Source organism: Diprion similis, chromosome 10 (genome assembly GCF_021155765.1).
Source record: "Diprion similis isolate iyDipSimi1 chromosome 10, iyDipSimi1.1, whole genome shotgun sequence".
NCBI lineage: Eukaryota > Metazoa > Arthropoda > Insecta > Hymenoptera > Diprionidae > Diprion > Diprion similis.
In genome coordinates, this window is record NC_060114.1 from 1,983,784 (window position 1) to 2,002,308 (window position 18,525).

At 36.9% G+C, this 18,525-nt stretch overlaps 2 protein-coding genes across 3 annotated transcripts; one reads left to right on the forward strand and one right to left on the reverse strand.

The window, feature by feature from the left end:
* The first annotated feature begins 1,763 nt into the window (after positions 1–1,763).
* Positions 1,764–5,557, forward strand: LOC124411595 (coiled-coil domain-containing protein 25). Of its 2 annotated transcripts, XM_046890810.1 has the most exons (6): positions 1,764–1,779; positions 3,032–3,125; positions 3,291–3,338; positions 3,825–3,916; positions 4,776–5,158; positions 5,375–5,557. In XM_046890810.1, the coding sequence occupies exons 2-6, from the start codon at positions 3,101–3,103 to the stop codon at positions 5,454–5,456; spliced, it is 630 nt and encodes a 209-aa protein (XP_046746766.1). In that variant the 5' UTR covers positions 1,764–1,779; positions 3,032–3,100; the 3' UTR covers positions 5,457–5,557. The 2 variants fall into 2 exon arrangements, with proteins under 2 accessions (XP_046746766.1, XP_046746767.1); XM_046890811.1 differs by lacking the exon at positions 1,764–1,779 and having other exon boundaries at positions 3,056–3,103.
* Positions 5,558–10,266: 4,709 nt separating this feature from the next.
* Positions 10,267–18,107, reverse strand: LOC124411593 (queuine tRNA-ribosyltransferase catalytic subunit). Its single transcript, XM_046890807.1, has 7 exons — positions 17,963–18,107; positions 14,638–14,727; positions 14,362–14,515; positions 12,685–12,817; positions 12,012–12,173; positions 11,729–11,897; positions 10,267–10,863 (listed from the first exon to the last, which is right to left on the reverse strand). Exons 1-7 carry the CDS (start codon positions 18,101–18,103, stop codon positions 10,519–10,521), a joined length of 1,194 nt encoding a protein of 397 aa, XP_046746763.1. The 5' UTR covers positions 18,104–18,107; the 3' UTR covers positions 10,267–10,518.
* Between the last annotated feature and the right edge of the window lie 418 nt (positions 18,108–18,525).

Consider the following 18,525-nt stretch of genomic DNA (forward strand, 5'->3'; position numbering starts at 1 on the left):
TGAGCGGTATAAGAGTTTTGCATCCCCGCATTTTCGAGGTGGACAACGGGTCTTTATATGCACCTTAAGAGCATGTGGCACTCCTATCCGTACTGCCGACCAAATTCACCCTTTTTCTTGCTATATTAAATGAAACAACGAACAGAAAGGGTTTAAATTTCGACGGTGCACCGCTCTCCCATTGCGGAATTCAAGAAAATTACTCAAATTCCGAAAATCGTTAGAAAATGTGTAGTTTCCTGTCACGTGCTACTATTCCCACATTTTTCGCATTTCAGAGGCCACAAAGTGTATAGTTGACAATGTTGTCATACTTTCCGCAATTCCGGAAAGAATGAGAAGTAAAATGAGGCACCATAAGACTGTTTTTATGCAATATTAAGGTTGCTAGACAAAAACTAGAACTTCCAATGATTCAAGCGTTTTAACCAAGGAACGTTCTAAATAAGAAACGCTTGGCCGTGCCAGCCGAGCGCCCAGCTGATCGTGAGAGCATCTTTTATTTACGAGATTATTGTAATATATTTCTAATTTTCGTTCAGCGACCTCAATATCGCATGAATATAGTCTCACGATGGCTGATTTTACTCCTCATTCTTTCCGGAGATGCGAAAATTCTCTCAACTGTGCACTTTTTGAACCCTGAAATGCGGAAAATGTGGGACTAATAGCATGTAACAAGAAGCCTCACATTTTCTAACGATTTTCGGGTTATGAATAATTTTCTTGATTTCTGCTACGGAAGAGCGGTGCACCGTTGAAATTTGAGCCCTTTTCGTTAGTTTGTTTCTTTAATACAGTGTTCGTTGACTGAGGATTATATATCCTCAGTCAACGCAGTGTTACGTCCTAAGAGGGACTTTGTGAGGAGGTTCTGATTAGTTGCGTGATTTAGGTTGCGCTGTTGACTTACGTAGTTGTTAAATATGAATCTATGAAATCTGTTGATCAGCTCTTCAGGTTTTCTTACTTAGCTCACCACCAATTCTAAGAGTTTGTTAAGTATTTAAGGCTCGTGCCAACCATCAATATGCGTGACTGAAATGATTAGTTACTGACGACAACAATCGGGTTTTAATACACTTTTATTAACACAAACTTAACAGGTTTCAATAGTAAAGTTTACAGTGATTTATAACTGGTGGTATTCACTTATAACAGTGATAGAAAAAAAAAAAAAAAAAAAAAAAAAAACACTGATAAACTGCTTCTAAGCTACTGATGTTTGGATTAGTTATTCAATAACTTGGTTCTGCAATTTTCGGTTGAGTTCTGATTTGATAAACAATTCGAACGATTCGCACTGAGTCTAAACTTCTCTATATGATATCCGAATCTGTTCTCTATGATGTCTGAAACTCTTCTCTAACGTCTGAGACTTTCCTCAATGAGGTCTAAATCTCTGCTCTATGATTTCTGGATTTATCCTACTGTAATTTGAATCAGGGTTGAGGATGGGGTGGAAAAAGTAGGCGGAGCTGAAAAGAGTCAGGGATCCTCGCGAGTCCAGGATGATTGGATGAGGATGTTAGTTCATGTGGGGGTAAGGTTTCTGATTAGTATATAGGATCTTGGCGGAGAATTAGCGCTAGGTGGTTGGTTTAGAAAGCAAGCGGCGATGCGCTAATTGGTCGCATGATCATTAAAATAAGGGCGCCATCCATCCCTAGTTCTGAGAATAAGTTTTATCTGTTTCTGAGCTATGCATGGTTTCCCACGTTTCTATTGTTTAGTCTAGTAGATTATCTTTATTGAGTAATTATTACTTGAGTTGTTGCAGCTGAGAGTCGTAAACTATGGTTTAATGTGAAGGCTAGTATTGAAGGATTGAAAATTGTTGAGAGATTACGGTCAAAATGTGAAAATACATCTATGTTTGAGCCTTACTAATGAAATAATGGTTAATATGAGAATTATTGATCTAAGGGTAACGCATGTTATGATGGTAATTCTGTATGTAGGTATGAACTAAGGACATATGGTAAAAGTGCGTAAGGCTCTCTTGTGGTAACTACGTAACGATAAGGATAGGTGCAGAGAGGGCGCCGCCGTAGTTACCGGCAGGGACGTAACGACAGCTTAGAGCATATAGTAGATGAAGGGAGCCTGTCCTATCCTGGCTCATAAGTGGCGATGTTACCAAGGATAGATATAGTAGCATGAGAACCTATCTCTCTCTTACAAAATGTGATTGGTCAGTTCAAATCAGCCACGTGACTACGTCAGAGCTGTACCAAGCAGTACGGTAAGGGTGCAGTGCCCGATGTGCCCATGCAGTGAGGCCTTAGAGCTATAAGAATGAAGCAGGAAGCATTCCAAAGCGTGCACTATTAATGAAACATTAACAATCGCGTTAGTAACCAAATTTCAGAATGCTTCTGAAATGCATAGTTTGTAAAATTCTCAATTATCAATGATATTAAGTTTTGTATGAACACAAGTACTGGAAATATATTTATTATGAGTGCTTAGTGTCAAGGTAAAGTAAAGTGAGGTGCTAAGTTAAGTGTACAGTTTAATAAGCTATTGTCAAAGTGCCATTATATGAATAAAACTATTATTCTTTCGTCACAGTTAATGCATTAGGACATCAATGATTTCTTTAAACCCAAAAATTCAATCCAAATCCTAAATTCGGAAAGCAAGTTTTCATTCGAAAGAAAATTATCCTTTTTTGTTACAATTGTGATCAATTCTTCAGTGTAAATATATTATGTATATTACATTGAAATGTACATAACATATTATATAAGATATACAATAATAATAAATTTCATAAAAAAATTTAGTTAGGTGCCTATCATTGACGCGGGTACTAAATTTACCACGCTACGCTCCTGGTTTAGAAAAAGACAGGTTCTCAAGCTACTCATTCCCTCTCTGTCGTCACACTTTTCGGCCAGAAGGCTCCCTCCATCTACTATATGCTCTAAGAACGACAGACAGAAGAAGGATGAGTTTGCTCGGTCGATGAGGATAGAAGTGCGACATGCTCTTAAGAGTCCCATCTATGTTTTTGACTGTCACGTGTATGCTACCAAGTTAACCCAAGGAGTGAACTGTCATGAAAACATTCGAGGAAAAGTAACGTCTATGTAAAATGGTATTTTATTTCATGAGTGACGGTAAGATTAATAATTATTTACCATCTCATAATTTAAATAAATGTTTAGTTCGTTGTAAAATTTATGAAATGTTTATGTTCGAAAAATACTGTGGATTGTTAGTATATTCCTTCGTAGATTTTAAGGTTAGGTTTAGTGCGATTACTAATTGTTATATTATTTTAGTGGTTCAGCCTCCCGTAACGCTTTTCATGGGTCTCGACAAGTATGAAAGTAAGATTTATTTAAACATATTCTTTGTTTCAATCAATCTATTTTTCATACACTTCATTATTAAGCATGTTTAGATAGTTTGCCAGTTGCTAGAATTGCCTTAAAATTGAAGTAATGTGTAATGTTTTGGAGTATTTATATTTAATTTCCTGTCAAGTCATTCGTAAGAAAAGATTCAAGAAGTCATCATTGGATAATATTTCCAACAAGATTTTTCTTCCAAATCAATAACGACGTTCTCTGTTTAATGAATTTTTTTTCAGTCAATAACATCCAACTGTCAGGTGTGATGTTCAGCAAGTTTCAAAAACTTTGTTAATAAAATAGAATGTAATGAAATTATCAAAAAACTTGTTTGAAACCCAACATTGGTAGATAAAATTTGGGTCTGATTTGTATTTGGTAATCAAAATCTTGTAATAGTAATCAGCTGGAATTTGATCCCAGGCAGATTATTCTATGCATATTCAAGATCTTTGTTTTCAGATGAAGATCTGATAAAGTGGGGTTGGCCGGAAGATGTCTGGTTCCATGTCGACAAACACTCCTCAGCTCATGTCTACCTGAGGTTGAAGCAAGTATGTTTTAGTTATATGGGCAAACGAAAGCAGCTGAAAACAATCTACATTCTTGCTCATACAGAACTGGACTATAATTATTTTTCTCCTTATTGCTGCGACATTAACAATAAGGTTTCCCCAACAGTCTTCAGATTTCGAAAGCTGGTTTGGTTGAATTCGAGAATTTACATTAAAAAATTAGGAGTAAAATTCGTTTCTTAAGGGGGTGCATTATGAGTAGATGGCTATAAAAATGGGTGAATTTTCGGAAAACTTATCTACAATCAACTATTCAATTCGAGGTGGGTTTGTTTTATTCAAAAGTATGTGATTCAAGCATCACTTACACTTTTTTTTTAGAATCAATTATTCAGAAGCATAATTCTTATTGCCAACAACGTGAATCATTTTGCTTGTTGATATGATTTCTGTACTTCAAATTTGAAGACAGTATTCTTCATTTTTCTTTTAGCATAATCTGATTTTTTTTTCAATACAGCATCCACTTGAGGTTGAAAATTGACGGGTATCTTATTCAATTGATGATTAGAAATATCCTATATGATTAGGATAAACTATCTAAGAATATTCGATCACGAAGTTTCAAATTAAATCGGTCAAGCCATTCGTGTAATGTTGCAAGTACTCGTGTTACCGAGCAAAATGGTTGATGTTATTATCAATAACAGTGCTTTCTGTTAATTGATGGTGGTGAAAGTAGAAAATATGTAGAGAAATCTTGATCTACATACTTTTGAATAAAATAAGGCCTTACCAAATTAAATAATTGAATGGCGATAAATAAATTCCAAAAATTCATCCACTTTTTCAGTTGTCTACTCATAAATACCCCCTAATGTGGGTATATATTTGGCAGGGTCAAACGATAGATGATATTCCCGGGACTGTTCTGGAGGATGCAGCTCAATTGGTAAAGGCTAACAGTATAGAGGGTAATAAAATGAACGACATCGATGTTGTTTATACAATGTGGTCAAACCTAAAAAAAACGCAAGGGATGGAGGTCGGTCAAGTTGGTTTCCATAGAGAAAAGGAAGTGCGTAAGATGCGAGTCGCGAAACGCTTAAATACAGTCGTTAACCGACTGAATAAAACAAAGAGAGAAGAACATCCGAACTTCCAGGCAGAGAGGGAAAACAGAGATCGAAATGAACGTGATGATAAAAAGAAACTCCTCAGGGAACAAAAGGAGAACGAAAAAGCAGAGGAAAAAAAAAGGCAGGAAGAAGCAGAAATGAGGTAACAAATGAGCATTTAAAAAACTCAATTACAATCGTAAATATGCTCCAAAATTTCATTTGTTTTACCATTCAAGTGAAATTTCACTCACTTTTATTATCATACACTACATGGCATACAGAGTTAATTGTTTCACCTTCAATGTGCAATTCATTCATTCGTCGATCTATTTTTGTGCACACCTAATGTTTTTTTTTTTTTGCATCTGGTTTTCAGAAGCTACAACTCGCTGTTCAGCCCAAACAACATGACAACGAATACCGAAAACACTGGCTACGATTCGGACGACTTCATGTGATGTATCTATTCTCAGTGCTAACTAATATTACAAATTTTATTTACTGGTCGATTACGTCAACATGTACCCATCTCAGCCTCCTGTATTACGTTACAACATGCAATAAAAAAAAAAAAATTCACTAGTTGTCTGGCCATTTTTCATACCATACCATTTATCGTGTTATAACGCTAGTTTTGTAGCTTGGAGTAGCTATGTTTAGCACAACAGAATTCAGGATCAATCCAAATCTTTTGTGTACAGAGAAATTTCCCATAAAATTAAACTGATGAAACATATTCTTTAAAACGAAGAAAAAATCATGAAAAAATTATTTCCAATCAATATTACGTTAGAAAAATTCAGTGTTCGAAATCTTGGTGTAGAGTGATGGGTATGGTTGGCTCTTCGAATTGTTATAGCCCAATTTTTAAATGCTCTTAAACCTCTGTTGAATATTTCATAATTTCAAGGAGTGGACGGATTCAGCGTCCATACAAGCGGTGTGTCGTGGTGTAACAAATTGAATCGAAATTGATCTTTGAGCATTAGAAATCTGCTGGTAACATTTGTTTGTAAATTATATTTGCAAAGTAGCTCAAAAACTGGGTGGTATCATCCCATCCTCTGTTGCAGAAAAATTTTGGTAAGACACACAATTTGTGTTTTCATCTTTGTTGACAAGCAATAAATCTATTTTTATGATGGACCAGCTTGCAGATGAATGCTGTCAATCGCGTGTTTCCACAATATCACAGTGAGACGGAATCGAGAATTCACGGCGAAAAGTGCAAAAATAAAGTATTTATTTCGGGGTTCTATAATGGTGGATTAGACGTAGTAATAGGCCGAGGGTCGAGTTCCAGGAAGCAGAGGGGACGATCCTTTATACCTGCTATTGTGTCGCAGTTCAAAACTGTGGTTCAAAAGTGCCCTTCGCTCGAGACAGACGCGTCGCGTCGCTCTGTGAGCTAAATTTTCAGTGTGCTCCAGAAAACGACGCCGTACGGCCCAAACTCAAGCTATTTACATTTTTCAAAATGGATTCGAAAGGGGAAAGTAAGTAGAATATTATCATGTAATTAAAAATTTTTAATAATGATGTATGTGATATCAGTAAACGAATGATTTGTCCGAAAATAAACGTAAAATCGCGACTGAAAGTTCGAAACACGTAGAGAAAAGTTGAATTGCCGTGCATTGTCAAGCGGCCGGACTTATTCTAGGTTGTAGATTAATCAATCGTTTAATGAAAACTGCAAAAAAAAGTTGCGATTTCTTGCGCCACCGCTACTGGTGTAAGTTTTTGTGATGAAAAGTGCATTTTTCTCAATTTCGAACAATTAAAACATACAATTCGGATATGTGATTCGTATGAAGGTTGTATGGTATGAAATTAACTTTCCAGGGGTGTACTCACCTTGTGGGCCCAGTGAGGCCCAAGTAGATTATTTTTGTCATTATCCTAATTTTTTATAGCGGATTCACATTTCACGCTTCGAAATTGAAATATTTTCTATCAAGACAATTTTTGGTGGTCTATAATCTATCTATAATATTTATCTATATTATTATCTATAATAGTGAGTAAGGCTGAATATGTAATTGCTTATTCATATGTATTATACTTTGACATTCCAGAATCTACCGAAGATGAACCTGCACGTGCTGGATTGACAAGAAGAGACATGTTCGTGCTCCTGAAAGATAATTTAAAGAGTGGTGCAGCTACAACGTATTTAAAAATTGAACAATTCATGACGGAGAGATTGAAACGACCTTTTACTCTGTCGGACGACGTTAAATCTGCAGTACGCCGATTATTATCCCAATTCAATGAAAAGTGGACGCAAGTTTCGAGGCACGAAGGAAAATTTTTCGAAAAATTTTCAACATGGCTCAGTGTGTTTGTTCCCCTGGAAGAAATCAAAGTCCAGCAAGTCCAGCATGGGTCGGCTTTCTTCAGGATTTGCCGAAGCTAGTGTGCGCACAAAACGGCAGAAAACTGAAGATTTGCGTGCGACTACAAGCACTGAAGAATTGGCTTTTGCGACTCAGATGAGCCTTCGAGCAGCTGGTAGAGTGGATGCTGCCAAGGTTGTTCAAGATGTGACACTGGGAAGCCCATCAAGAGCTAAGAAGTATAGAGAATCTTTGGATTCGATTAGAGAAACTCCTTATACTCATGATAAAGCCCTATCGCTTGTAATTGACCTTAATTTGTCACAAGCTGACTATCAGAAACTTCGGAATTCAACCAGAGAGCAGCAATGTACGATATTTCCGCCATATAAAGCAATATATCAAGCGAAGCTTCGATGTTATCCACGGAAATCAGACATTACTGTTACAGAATGTAGTGCTGAAGTGAAACTGCAGTCTCTGTTGAATCATACAATTCAGAGAATCTTGTTGCTTCAAGAGGCAGTTATTGATAGTCTTAGTAAAGAAAGTGTTCGCAACTTGAGTTTAATTTGTAAGTGGGGTTGCGATGGCACTTCTGGTGAAAGTACATACAAACAAAGATTTACCGACGATGATGGAAGCAAGTCCGATGCCAACATCTTCTTCACTTCACTAGTTCCATTGCAGTTGATATCAGTCGACGAAGAAACCCAAAATACCACTATTGTGTGGAAAAATCCTAGGCCATCGTCTACCCGTTTTTGTCGTCCAATTCGAATTCAATTTTTGCATGAAAATACCGAAGCCACTACTGTGAGCGAAGTGGAGTATATTAAACAGCAGGAGAGTCACCTTGTCCCTTTCGAAACTGTCATTAACGGAAAAGACATAACCGTTTCTTTCCAACTTGCATTCACCATGATAGATGGTAAAGTTTGCAATGCAATCACGAGTAATGCTTCTGCTCAACGTTGCTATTTATGTCAAGCAACTTCAAAAGACTTTAACGATATCGATGCAATGTTGAAAAGGAAAATTAATGAAGATCATCTACAGTTCGGGTTATCGACTCTGCATGCGTGGATTCGCTTCTTCGAATGTTGTTTGCAAGTAGCGTATAAACTTGAAATCAAAAAGTGGCAAGCGCGTAGTCCAAATGATAAAGAAATTGTTAAAAACCGGAAAGCAATTATACAAAAAGGTTTCCGCATACGAATGGGTCTAATAGTTGATCAACCAAAGCCCGGATTTGGTAGCTCTAATGATGGGAATACTGCTCGACGATTCTTTGAAGATTCAACCACTTCTGCTTCGATTACGGGGGTAAATGAAGACTTGATCAAGCGATTTTACGTTATATTGCAAACACTTTCGAGTGGCCATGAAATTGATCCAATCAGATTTCAAGATTATGCCGTGCAAACAGCTCGCGACTTTGTAACGTTGTATCCGTGGTTTTACATGCCTACTTCGATGCATAAAATTTTGATTCATGGCACAGCAATTATACAATCTGCAATATTGCCAATTGGACAAATGTCCGAAGACGCCCAAGAGTCTACTAATAAATACATTAAAAAGAATAGATCAGATTTTTCACGAAAATTTTCACGAACGAAAACCATGGAGGACGTTTTCTCACGCCTACTATTAACGTCTGACCCATATATTTCGAGTCTGCGCAAATTACCCGCTAAAAAAATGAGATCATTGCTACCAGAAGCAATCCAGTTATTAACTGCGCCAAGCGTCTCAACAAGTGAGGAGAGCTCGAGCCTTGCATCATCAGTTCAATTCAGTGACTGTAAATCAGATTGTCCTTCTGACGATGAATAAAGTTGTGTAGTTACTCCAATGTTCAATCTTTCACATGAATCTAATTTTAAGGAAAACATAACTACTATAATGCAATGTGACGTAAATAAAACACCTTTTATACAAATGTCGTCCATATTGAATCCGCCATTTTTTTCCCGCAATTTCGATTCCGGATTCGTAATCAGCGACCCCAAAAACCCCCGAGTAAGGACTTTCACCGCGATTAAATACATTTTTGAATCAATTTTTTGCCGTACTGGATCCGCCATTTTGTTTTTCGCAATTTCGATTCCGGATTCGTAATCAGCGACCCCAAAAACCCCCGAGTAAGGACTTTCACCGCGATTAAATACATTTTTGAATCAATTTTTTGCCGTACTGGATCCGCCATTTTGTTTTTCGCAATTTCGACTCCGGATTCGTAATCAGCGACCCAAAAAACCCCCGAGTAAGGACTTTCACACGAATTGGAAACTTGATAGACTTTTCGCCGTGAATATTCGATTCCGTCTCACTGTGCAATATAACTACAGAGTTTAAATTGAATTTTTTCTAATCCAATTGGAAAGAACGATAGCATCTGTATTATACTGTTTCAAATTGGGACATTGAGTATATTTTTTCTTTCGGCCGGAAGAAGATTTAAGGGTTATAGTTTCTCCATACCAAAGATACTTAAAAAATATAGGATTGTTGTGATAGGATTTTTCATGTGACTTTTGTCCTATTTAAATACGTAATTTAAAAAAAAAGATACCTACTCGTTTGCCGAATTGTCCACCATAACGGTGAATACGGTCTTATATAAATATAATTGTATGGATAATCCAATTACTTTCAAAAATAATATTAGCTTCTCTGTGTTGAAACAGGATCAAAAATCACGAGTAAAATCAGGATGTTTGTACCGTTTGTTTGAAAGGGTGAACTGAACCCAACATTCTAATTGTAAGCTCAACGAAAACAAATATTATACATCATATCGATATTATTATTTATATAGAAATAAATCCAGTCAAGCTATCGAACTGTTACATGGAACGAGGCATCTCTAGTTATTAGACTTGAGTTAAAAATTCTGTAGTTTGGGAGGATTTTTAGTTTAGCAAAAACGTATTTTAAGATCTTGTTTCAGTAAAATAACAAGCCAAAAAAAGCTGACTCAGCGATATGGTTATAATCCACAGAAAAAGCAAAAAATTGACTAATTACAAGTGTAACGGCGAATTCAAGCTGCAGAAAAAGTACACACCGAGTGCAGAATGCAGATCTCTATTTTCCGCCAATCGAACGACAAGGAATCCAAACATTGTCTATTTAGTTTGAATTAAATTTATTTTCTAGTGCATTGAAGTAATCATTACGATAATTTAATATTAACAGCTTCTAGAGCCTCTGTTATCCACGTTGGATATTCTCCATCTGGGTATAACTCTGACATAAATTTCTGAACAAACTGCGGAAATCTCTGCTCTTTGATACTGTCTCTGATATCTCTCATCAGCCTCAATTGGAAGCTGATGTTATGCACACTGAGCAAGTGACAAGCCACGGTTTCCTGTGTCACTACTTGATGTAAATAGGCACGAGTATAGGTCTTACAGGTTGAACAATCACAGGAATCGTCTATCGGTGCTGCGTCATATTTGTACTGCCTTTGTCTCAAATTTAATTGACCTGTTCGTATCAGCGCACAACCAAATCTCTGCAAGGTTGTAATAGATACATAGTTGATACTTGATACTAAGGCTTTGCGCTGAATCGATTAATCGTAGACTTCGACGAGTTGTTTTTTCAAACAAACCATTGGTTTTCCAATCAATTGGCTCTTCCGTTTTTTTTTTTTTTACTAGGCGATTTATCAATGATTTTATTTTATTTACAACCAGATAAATAGTACTCCGCTGAATTGATAGATGCAGCAGTTCAAAGGGAACCTGCAGGAGGGGGCAAGGTACTCTGTACGCGGACCTTATAGTAAAAACTAAAATACGACCTAATTCACTTGTAATAAGTCATTCGATACTTCCAGTGTGAAGAAATAAAAACGTTACACTAACATGTAGTTCTATTCATTCTTGTAATCCAAAGTTTTAATTTATCTTTAATAACGTTATGGCTACACCTTGACGTTTTCCAGGGATTCAGGAGTTGGTTGAAAGCCGTGACAGTGTAAACGTAGTTTCTTTCCCTCCTTCTAGGTTCTCAGTAGGTGTTGCGAGAGATTTGTACGTAGCCATTGCAACTAATTCTTTTTTTGATAGATCGGCTTGGTCAATTAATATATTGATTATTTAAAAAAAAAATCGATTGATCAAGAATTTTGTTCCACTGTTTTTTCAATTGATCAAGTAACTGGCCTTTTCCACTAGTATTTTCACGATTAATTCATTGATTGGTTCGTTCAATTAACTGTTTTTCGGATCGAACCATAGATGGAAGTCTACGATTAATCGGACAGTCCTACATCATTAAAAAAAATGTCCTTTTGTGATTTTATTCCATGTCTTCATTAAAATAACGTCTGCGGTAAAGAATCACTTAATTTGGAATCTGAGAATTTTAATTACCGCAGTTCTAGTTGGGAAGACACAGTCAAACATGTCCACTCCTAAAGCGCAGCACACAACTAAATCGACAGCAAATCCAACCCCCATTAAATATCTTGGTTTATCTACTGGTAGAACATTTGTTGTCAAATGTACCATTCTCCAAAAATCATTCTTGCTTTCTCCACCACTGAAAATAACCATCGGATTAGACAAAGGGTTACATTTCACACCTACTAAATGTCGCACATTCTGTCTAATAGTGTCGATAAATATCAACAACAAACGATATATTTAAAATCACCTCAGACCTCCGATGGCAAAGCCATTGACTTGCCGCTGTGTCAACAATTTGGCACTCTCCGTTCTGAGCTGCGGATCCAGTCCGCCTTGAACAATAGGGAAAATATTTTGTTCGTCAGACTTTTGATGAGCTACAAGGCACCTGTCTACCCATCTCGTGGTTCTGATGAGAGAAAAACAAATTTTGCCATTATTCAGTTGCAGTATTGAAAGTTGATTGTATTATGATGGAATTATTTTTACTCCCAACTCAACTGTGATGCCACTTTATTCACCTGAAAAACGGGACAAAAGTAGAATTTGATTTCCTCTGATACTTTTTTCCAGCATCTGCGGGAGAAAAGTTCTTATTGACAGCATTTGTGGTAACAAAGTTTGTATTTCTCGCTCATTTGCGGGAAAAACGTAGCACTTTTCTCCCACTGATATGAGACCACTTTTTAAATCAATAAAGTGGCCACAGTTCAGTCGCCGATAATTTCACTCGGGTGATTATTGCCTGCGCTACGCACAGTCAGTAAACCCACTTCAAGGAATAATCTTTGATTTTATTCCCTTGTCACATAACTTAATACCTCTCAGTCAGATTCTAGTCAAGCAACTGCGACTATATTTGCTCCAATTATCGTGAATAGCAGGAAAGAATAAGTTTTTTACTTTGCTCAAGAGTATACCTATGCATTGCCTCTTCAACTCGAGGTCCGGTTACTTTCGCATGAACCACATCGTCGAGCTGCATTATGATATCTGCACCAATTGTGTTTTGTATCTCAATCGAGTGTTCCGGTGTTAACACACATTCAGATCCTGAAAACAACTTATACAACAAGAAATTCAGGAATATCAAACCAATACTAAATACTGAAAATGTCGAGTACTTGATTCATAGAAAATAATTTCTTTCAGCTCTATGAAATGCATTTTCTGAACAAACTTGTGAAGGGTTGTAACAAGATTCAAATGACCAAGTCATCTCTGACTCTGCTAGAGCAGATTTTATAGTTACAATGAACAATGATAAATGATTTTTTTTTCATTTTACCGAATTATTAGATCGTGTGTGAAAATTAAAAATTTCTCAGGTTGACAATTCATTCTTTGCAAGGAATCTAAAACGTGGTTTATGGTCATAAAAATGAGAAGTTCTTTATCACAAACTTCATTGAGTTTTATTATAATATTTATAATCAGTGATAATGGAACATTTGACCAAGTGGACTCTATTGCTGAAATGTTGAACCAAGTTTGAATTAGATTTGCAATGTATGTACATCTGCTTGTGGCGCTTTATCGGGAAAAACAGGACAAAGTAAAAACATGTTTATAATCATATGATTAACTCCACATTTCTTATTTATATGTGGACATTCTGGTAACTTTAGTATATTAACGAATTCAGAGTGTAAAATTTGAGCAAGCATTATCAAGTGGAAGAAAAGCAAACACACTGCGAGAAAGGAAAGTTCAAGAATTCAATACAATATTTGTTTTAATGCTTATTAAGGCCTTGTGAAATTGCAAAGAATATTTTCCTCATTCAATTCTGAGCCAATAAATGCTACGTCATTTTTTCTTTCAAATTAGCTGCATAATAACAACAATAACAACAATATTGATCACTCCAGTCCCATCATACTCTGTCGGGTCTGTCTTCATAAATCGATTACTTTTGCAGGGTGAGAGAAAGATGGATTAGTGAACATCATTACGCGTTTGCAGCTGTCGTAAGATGTTCAAAAGGAACACCCGCGTTCGCACGAGGGACAATGAAAACTGCTAAACACCTTGCCTGGGTGTAGCCGGACCTAGTTCAAACCTCAGGTCGCCGATTCGGCACCCAAACGATGTGACCCGTCTTACAATTTTTGCAAGTTGTCGCTCAGGTCTTCCTCGACAGGCCGGGGATTTGAACTCAGATTCTCCCGTTCCATAGTCTCGCATGCTACGCGCTACGCTACTACGGTTGGTCCTATTTTGGCATAAGCAGGAATAAAAATAACAAATACAAAAATCTTGATTATTTCTACATTATTTGCATGCTGGGATTAATATTTGGCAAAAGTAGCTGTTTTGAATTTGGGAACAAGCTGCAGCAAGGGCTAATTGAAGATTTTTCGGTGGAGATAGCCTATAGCAAAATTTTTTAGAACTTTACCAATACCTTAAAAATCTTCCAATTTCTCCTGATTATGTCGTATTTTAGAGCTTGGCACAACATTGATAATCTAAAAATTTAAATACTGGACAATTGATTGGTATGACAATCAATCAATCTAAGTCATATAGTCTGAGTTGCTAAATAAAAAAAAGTATTTAGCAAGAAAGTTGAGCAATGATTAGTTATATATTACCGTCATAGGGAGATTGGAATGTTACACCCTCTTCAGTGATATGCGCGAGTTGAAGTAAAGAGACCATTTGAAATCCACCAGAATCTGTGAGAAGAGCTCTTTTCCAATTCATAAATTTGTGCAAGCCACCTGCCATTTGTAAAATTTTTGTGCCCTTGAACATTTAAATAAATAATTAACAAGTGACTAGAATTAATGGAATCGTAAGTCAAGAAGTTATCATTTCATATCGTGTAGAAATGATTGAAGAAAATTGTTGTCTAAAGTTCGACTAACCGGTCTCGTTCCAAGGTGATACGTATTTCCAAGAATTATTTGACAATCCAATTTTTCCAACTGCTGAGGCAGCAGCCCCTTCAGGGTTCCCTGTAAACAAGATCGCTCGAAGTATTGGGAACTGTACATTTATTTGTCAAGAGCAAAATCTCATTTTCCACATGTTTTGCAACTGTGTTACATTCCATCAAATTAGCTAACGATGAAATGGTATTTGTAAACATTTGAGGAACAGAAGTGTGTCTTCAGTTTGCGATATGCTATTTAGTAATAACGATACGAACAAGAAGAGTTTCGTTACCTATGCAATCACGATATTATTGATGTAGGTCTGTACGAGATTCAATACATCAATTGTTTGAGGAGATCGATTGGCATAAGGTCGAACCTGTTTATTAGTTTTATAATGAAATACTCATACACTGAGCGTTTTTCAAATTCTATTGTACGATAACTACAAAGATATCGTCAAAAATACAAAAATATTAAATACCAGAATTATGCTGAAAAAAAGCTTAAATATCGATGCTTCGTTTCAAATCTCTTTACAATTGTCAAACACCTGGCACAATTATTTAATTTTACACTAAATCGGTCAGATTATTACTACATAGCCTCTGAAACAGGTTTATGTCTTGTTAGTAATTAATTCAATATCGGCATTTGTTGATCATAAGGTTTGATAAGGTGCTAGCTACATTTCCTACACTTTCTATACCTGCGTGTGAGAATACTATCATTATATGTTTCGAAAGTGTAGAAAGTGCAGCTAGCACCAGCAAAACAATAATTAATATCAATGCTTTACTGCTACATTATCCAATCTTGATTAAAAAAAATAATTATCTAATCCAACATTATAGAGAGAAAGTGTCTCAGTAAAGCTGAAAAAGTGTTCTCAATAACATGTGGCATCTCGGAGTAACGACTTAGAAGCTATTCGAAATGAAACATGGAGATCTGAGCTCTCGTTTAGATTAAGGGGGGAGTTCCGTTTTACCGGTATTTCAAAAATTAATTTTCATACATTTTTTGTCCCAAAACAGTGAGATCTATTGAAAAGTCCTTTTACATAAATATTAATTGATATTTCTCATGCTCGTACAAATTTTTATAATACATATCATTGAGTTCTACTCGCTCGGCGCATTGGACCGCAAGAGGCTGAATTTCATCGATTCCCACGATTGCACCAGTTTGACTGATCTAAAATAAAGAATACAGGTATTTTTTGGTTTGTCAGATGACCATTTATAGCCCGTAGCTCGATGGCATTGAAAAAATAAAAAATCCCTAAATGGCACCACGGTAAAGTTTTTTTTTTTTTAATTTGACATCTTTTTTCAGTCTTCTTCCAGTTTTACAGGTCATAATTTTTTATGTAGACTATTCTCCGCAGTAGGCAGCGATATCCTTGAGATATTGTGAGTACAAGTTTAAAATAAGTTGTTTCGAGAAGAACGTGTTTAAAGTTTCGGTATCGATCAGTAGAAATAATCATTGATTTTAGTCACTTACGCTCAATCAGCTATTTCGGACAAAATTCCATTTTGTGGTCCTGCTTCTGCTAAGAAAAAAATTGTGTTAAATACTACTATCCTCTCTCGGAGCATTCTGTGCTTCTTGGACCCCGGAGAATGATCTTCTTTCCGCGCTTGTTGTCGTGCGTAGCTGCAAGATTTCAAGCAAGGAAAGACCACATTGCAGATGTTTTGGGATCAGGCTCCAGAGCGTAGACCTCACGCATCTCAGCCCCAATGTCATCTCTACGTGGCTGACGCATTCTTTTTGTTGCACCAATCATTTGACACTATGTGGTTCCACGTTTCTGATGGCGGTGTATGTTTTCGAATCGCCTTCTGCGATGAAACTGTCATACTTCTCCTTAGACCGTTCTAACATCCTTACCACGAAGTAGGGTTCCATCTTTCCGGCGCATACAGAGTGATTGGCATTGCATTTTTCGTGATATGTTAGAATCCAGTCTTCGCATTCTCAAGTATCCTCCCGATTTTTTCATCTTTTGCATCCTAGACGAAAACACAATTTGACTATTACGTCGACAACTTTTTCGGATCAACAGCCAATCAGAATTGTGACGCTGTACTTTGACGAAAATCCTTTTTTTTCAGGAGCCATCTCCTGATACCGTCAGTTCTGAGTCTGGTAGTCCGTGAGTGATGTTCTTCTACTTTGCTTCCACAACAGCTTTTTTCAGTACAGACTATAAAACTGATTTGCTGGCAATAGGTATATCCACGGGACAGGTGGTATATAGTCTCTGTGTATAATCCTTGCTGATGTCCATGAGGCCACAAAACAAATTCATTCCAGCTCTTGAGAATGGTAGAAATTTCGAGACAAAAGCAAACCAACGATTTATTTCGGATGCTCGGCTGGTCTTCGGAGACGAATATACGAATTTGACTCCACAGGCACATTTGAATTGGATTTCGATTGGATATTCTTTGGATTCGTTATATTCACTCACTGCCATAAGCATTATGAAAAATTTTTAAATCATAAAGCTGCCATCCCTGTCTCGCCGAACTTGACGATCCTGTACATGCTGTAAAATTTTTTGCCAAAGTTGACTAAAAATTGAATCCTTTTCAGCGGTTGTCTGATTCCCTCAAAAATTCTTTTTCTTTCGACGGTTTGGAGGTACACGATCATCTCAGCTGCCTATTTTATCTATCGTCCAGTCAACTACTGCACTTTTACCCGTAAATCGAATACACTCACTTTGGAAGTCTAAGTAATACCACCGTACATGCCGGTAACAAATTTGAATAAATCTAACAAAGGATGAGGTGAGGATGGAAGGGGATTTCTTCCAAAAGAAATTCTCGGACTAGCTCAACACCAAGAGGCCTAATCCCCTGGCGCATTCCGAAGCATCGCTAGGTGGCTCATGGGCGGCTTGAATTATATCTGCGGCGCACCTGTTCATTTAAACCACTATAACTCCGTCAATTTTGCGAATTGTTTGATAATATTTCGAGGTAATATATTCAAGACTAAAAACTATATGTAAATGTAAAAGACCGAAAATCGATTTTTGGATCGGACAAAACGGATCGCCCCCCTTTATTTTAGCATTTTCATTTGTGTATTTTTAAAGAGAGATCTCTACAGCCTACTAATATAATAATTTGCCGAATACGGAGTGTAGCATTATCTCGCAATATAGTTATTCAATGGTATCAATTTTTTACCGACTAACCCCCTTGACTAGATATGTCAAAATTGCGTATCTGTCAAACTAGCTAACCTAACTACGTGTATTCGTACCAGCATGTGTCATAATTTTTCTAGCCTCTACCTGCGTGCCAACCGGCATGAATACCGGAGTGTCAACATCGTGATGCGGTAGGATCATTAATCCGGTTCGAGCTTTCGAACTTATGCATTTTTCTGCGATTTTAAAAGTCAAAGGGACTCGCGATAGGTGTTTGCGCTCCATGGCGTAGTTTAAAACCGCAAAGTAGTAATACCCACGGTCACGGTCTTCTACACAGGTCTTGCAACTAGGCAAGAAGCTCAATAGGAGGCAGTGACTCCACTATTAAAGCAATATCCAGGTGGCGTTGCGATCGAGGGATGTATAAACATAACCTCTACAATTCTTGAACTTTATCATTCACGGTGACCGTTCTATTATTCTACGCGTTTTACCCGTTGTGAAGTTTTGATATCGACTAACATATCAATTGGTTTTGGATTTGTTAGTCATTGCATATCTTTCTTTTTCTTTCAAGGAACAAAATTCATAGAAAATATTATGTATCAGCGAGATTCTTGGGTTTGAATTCAACGCTCGTGTAAAGCGCATGCGTGACTATCGTTATCTTTGTCGCACCGGGTATCCCTCGATCGCAGCGACCC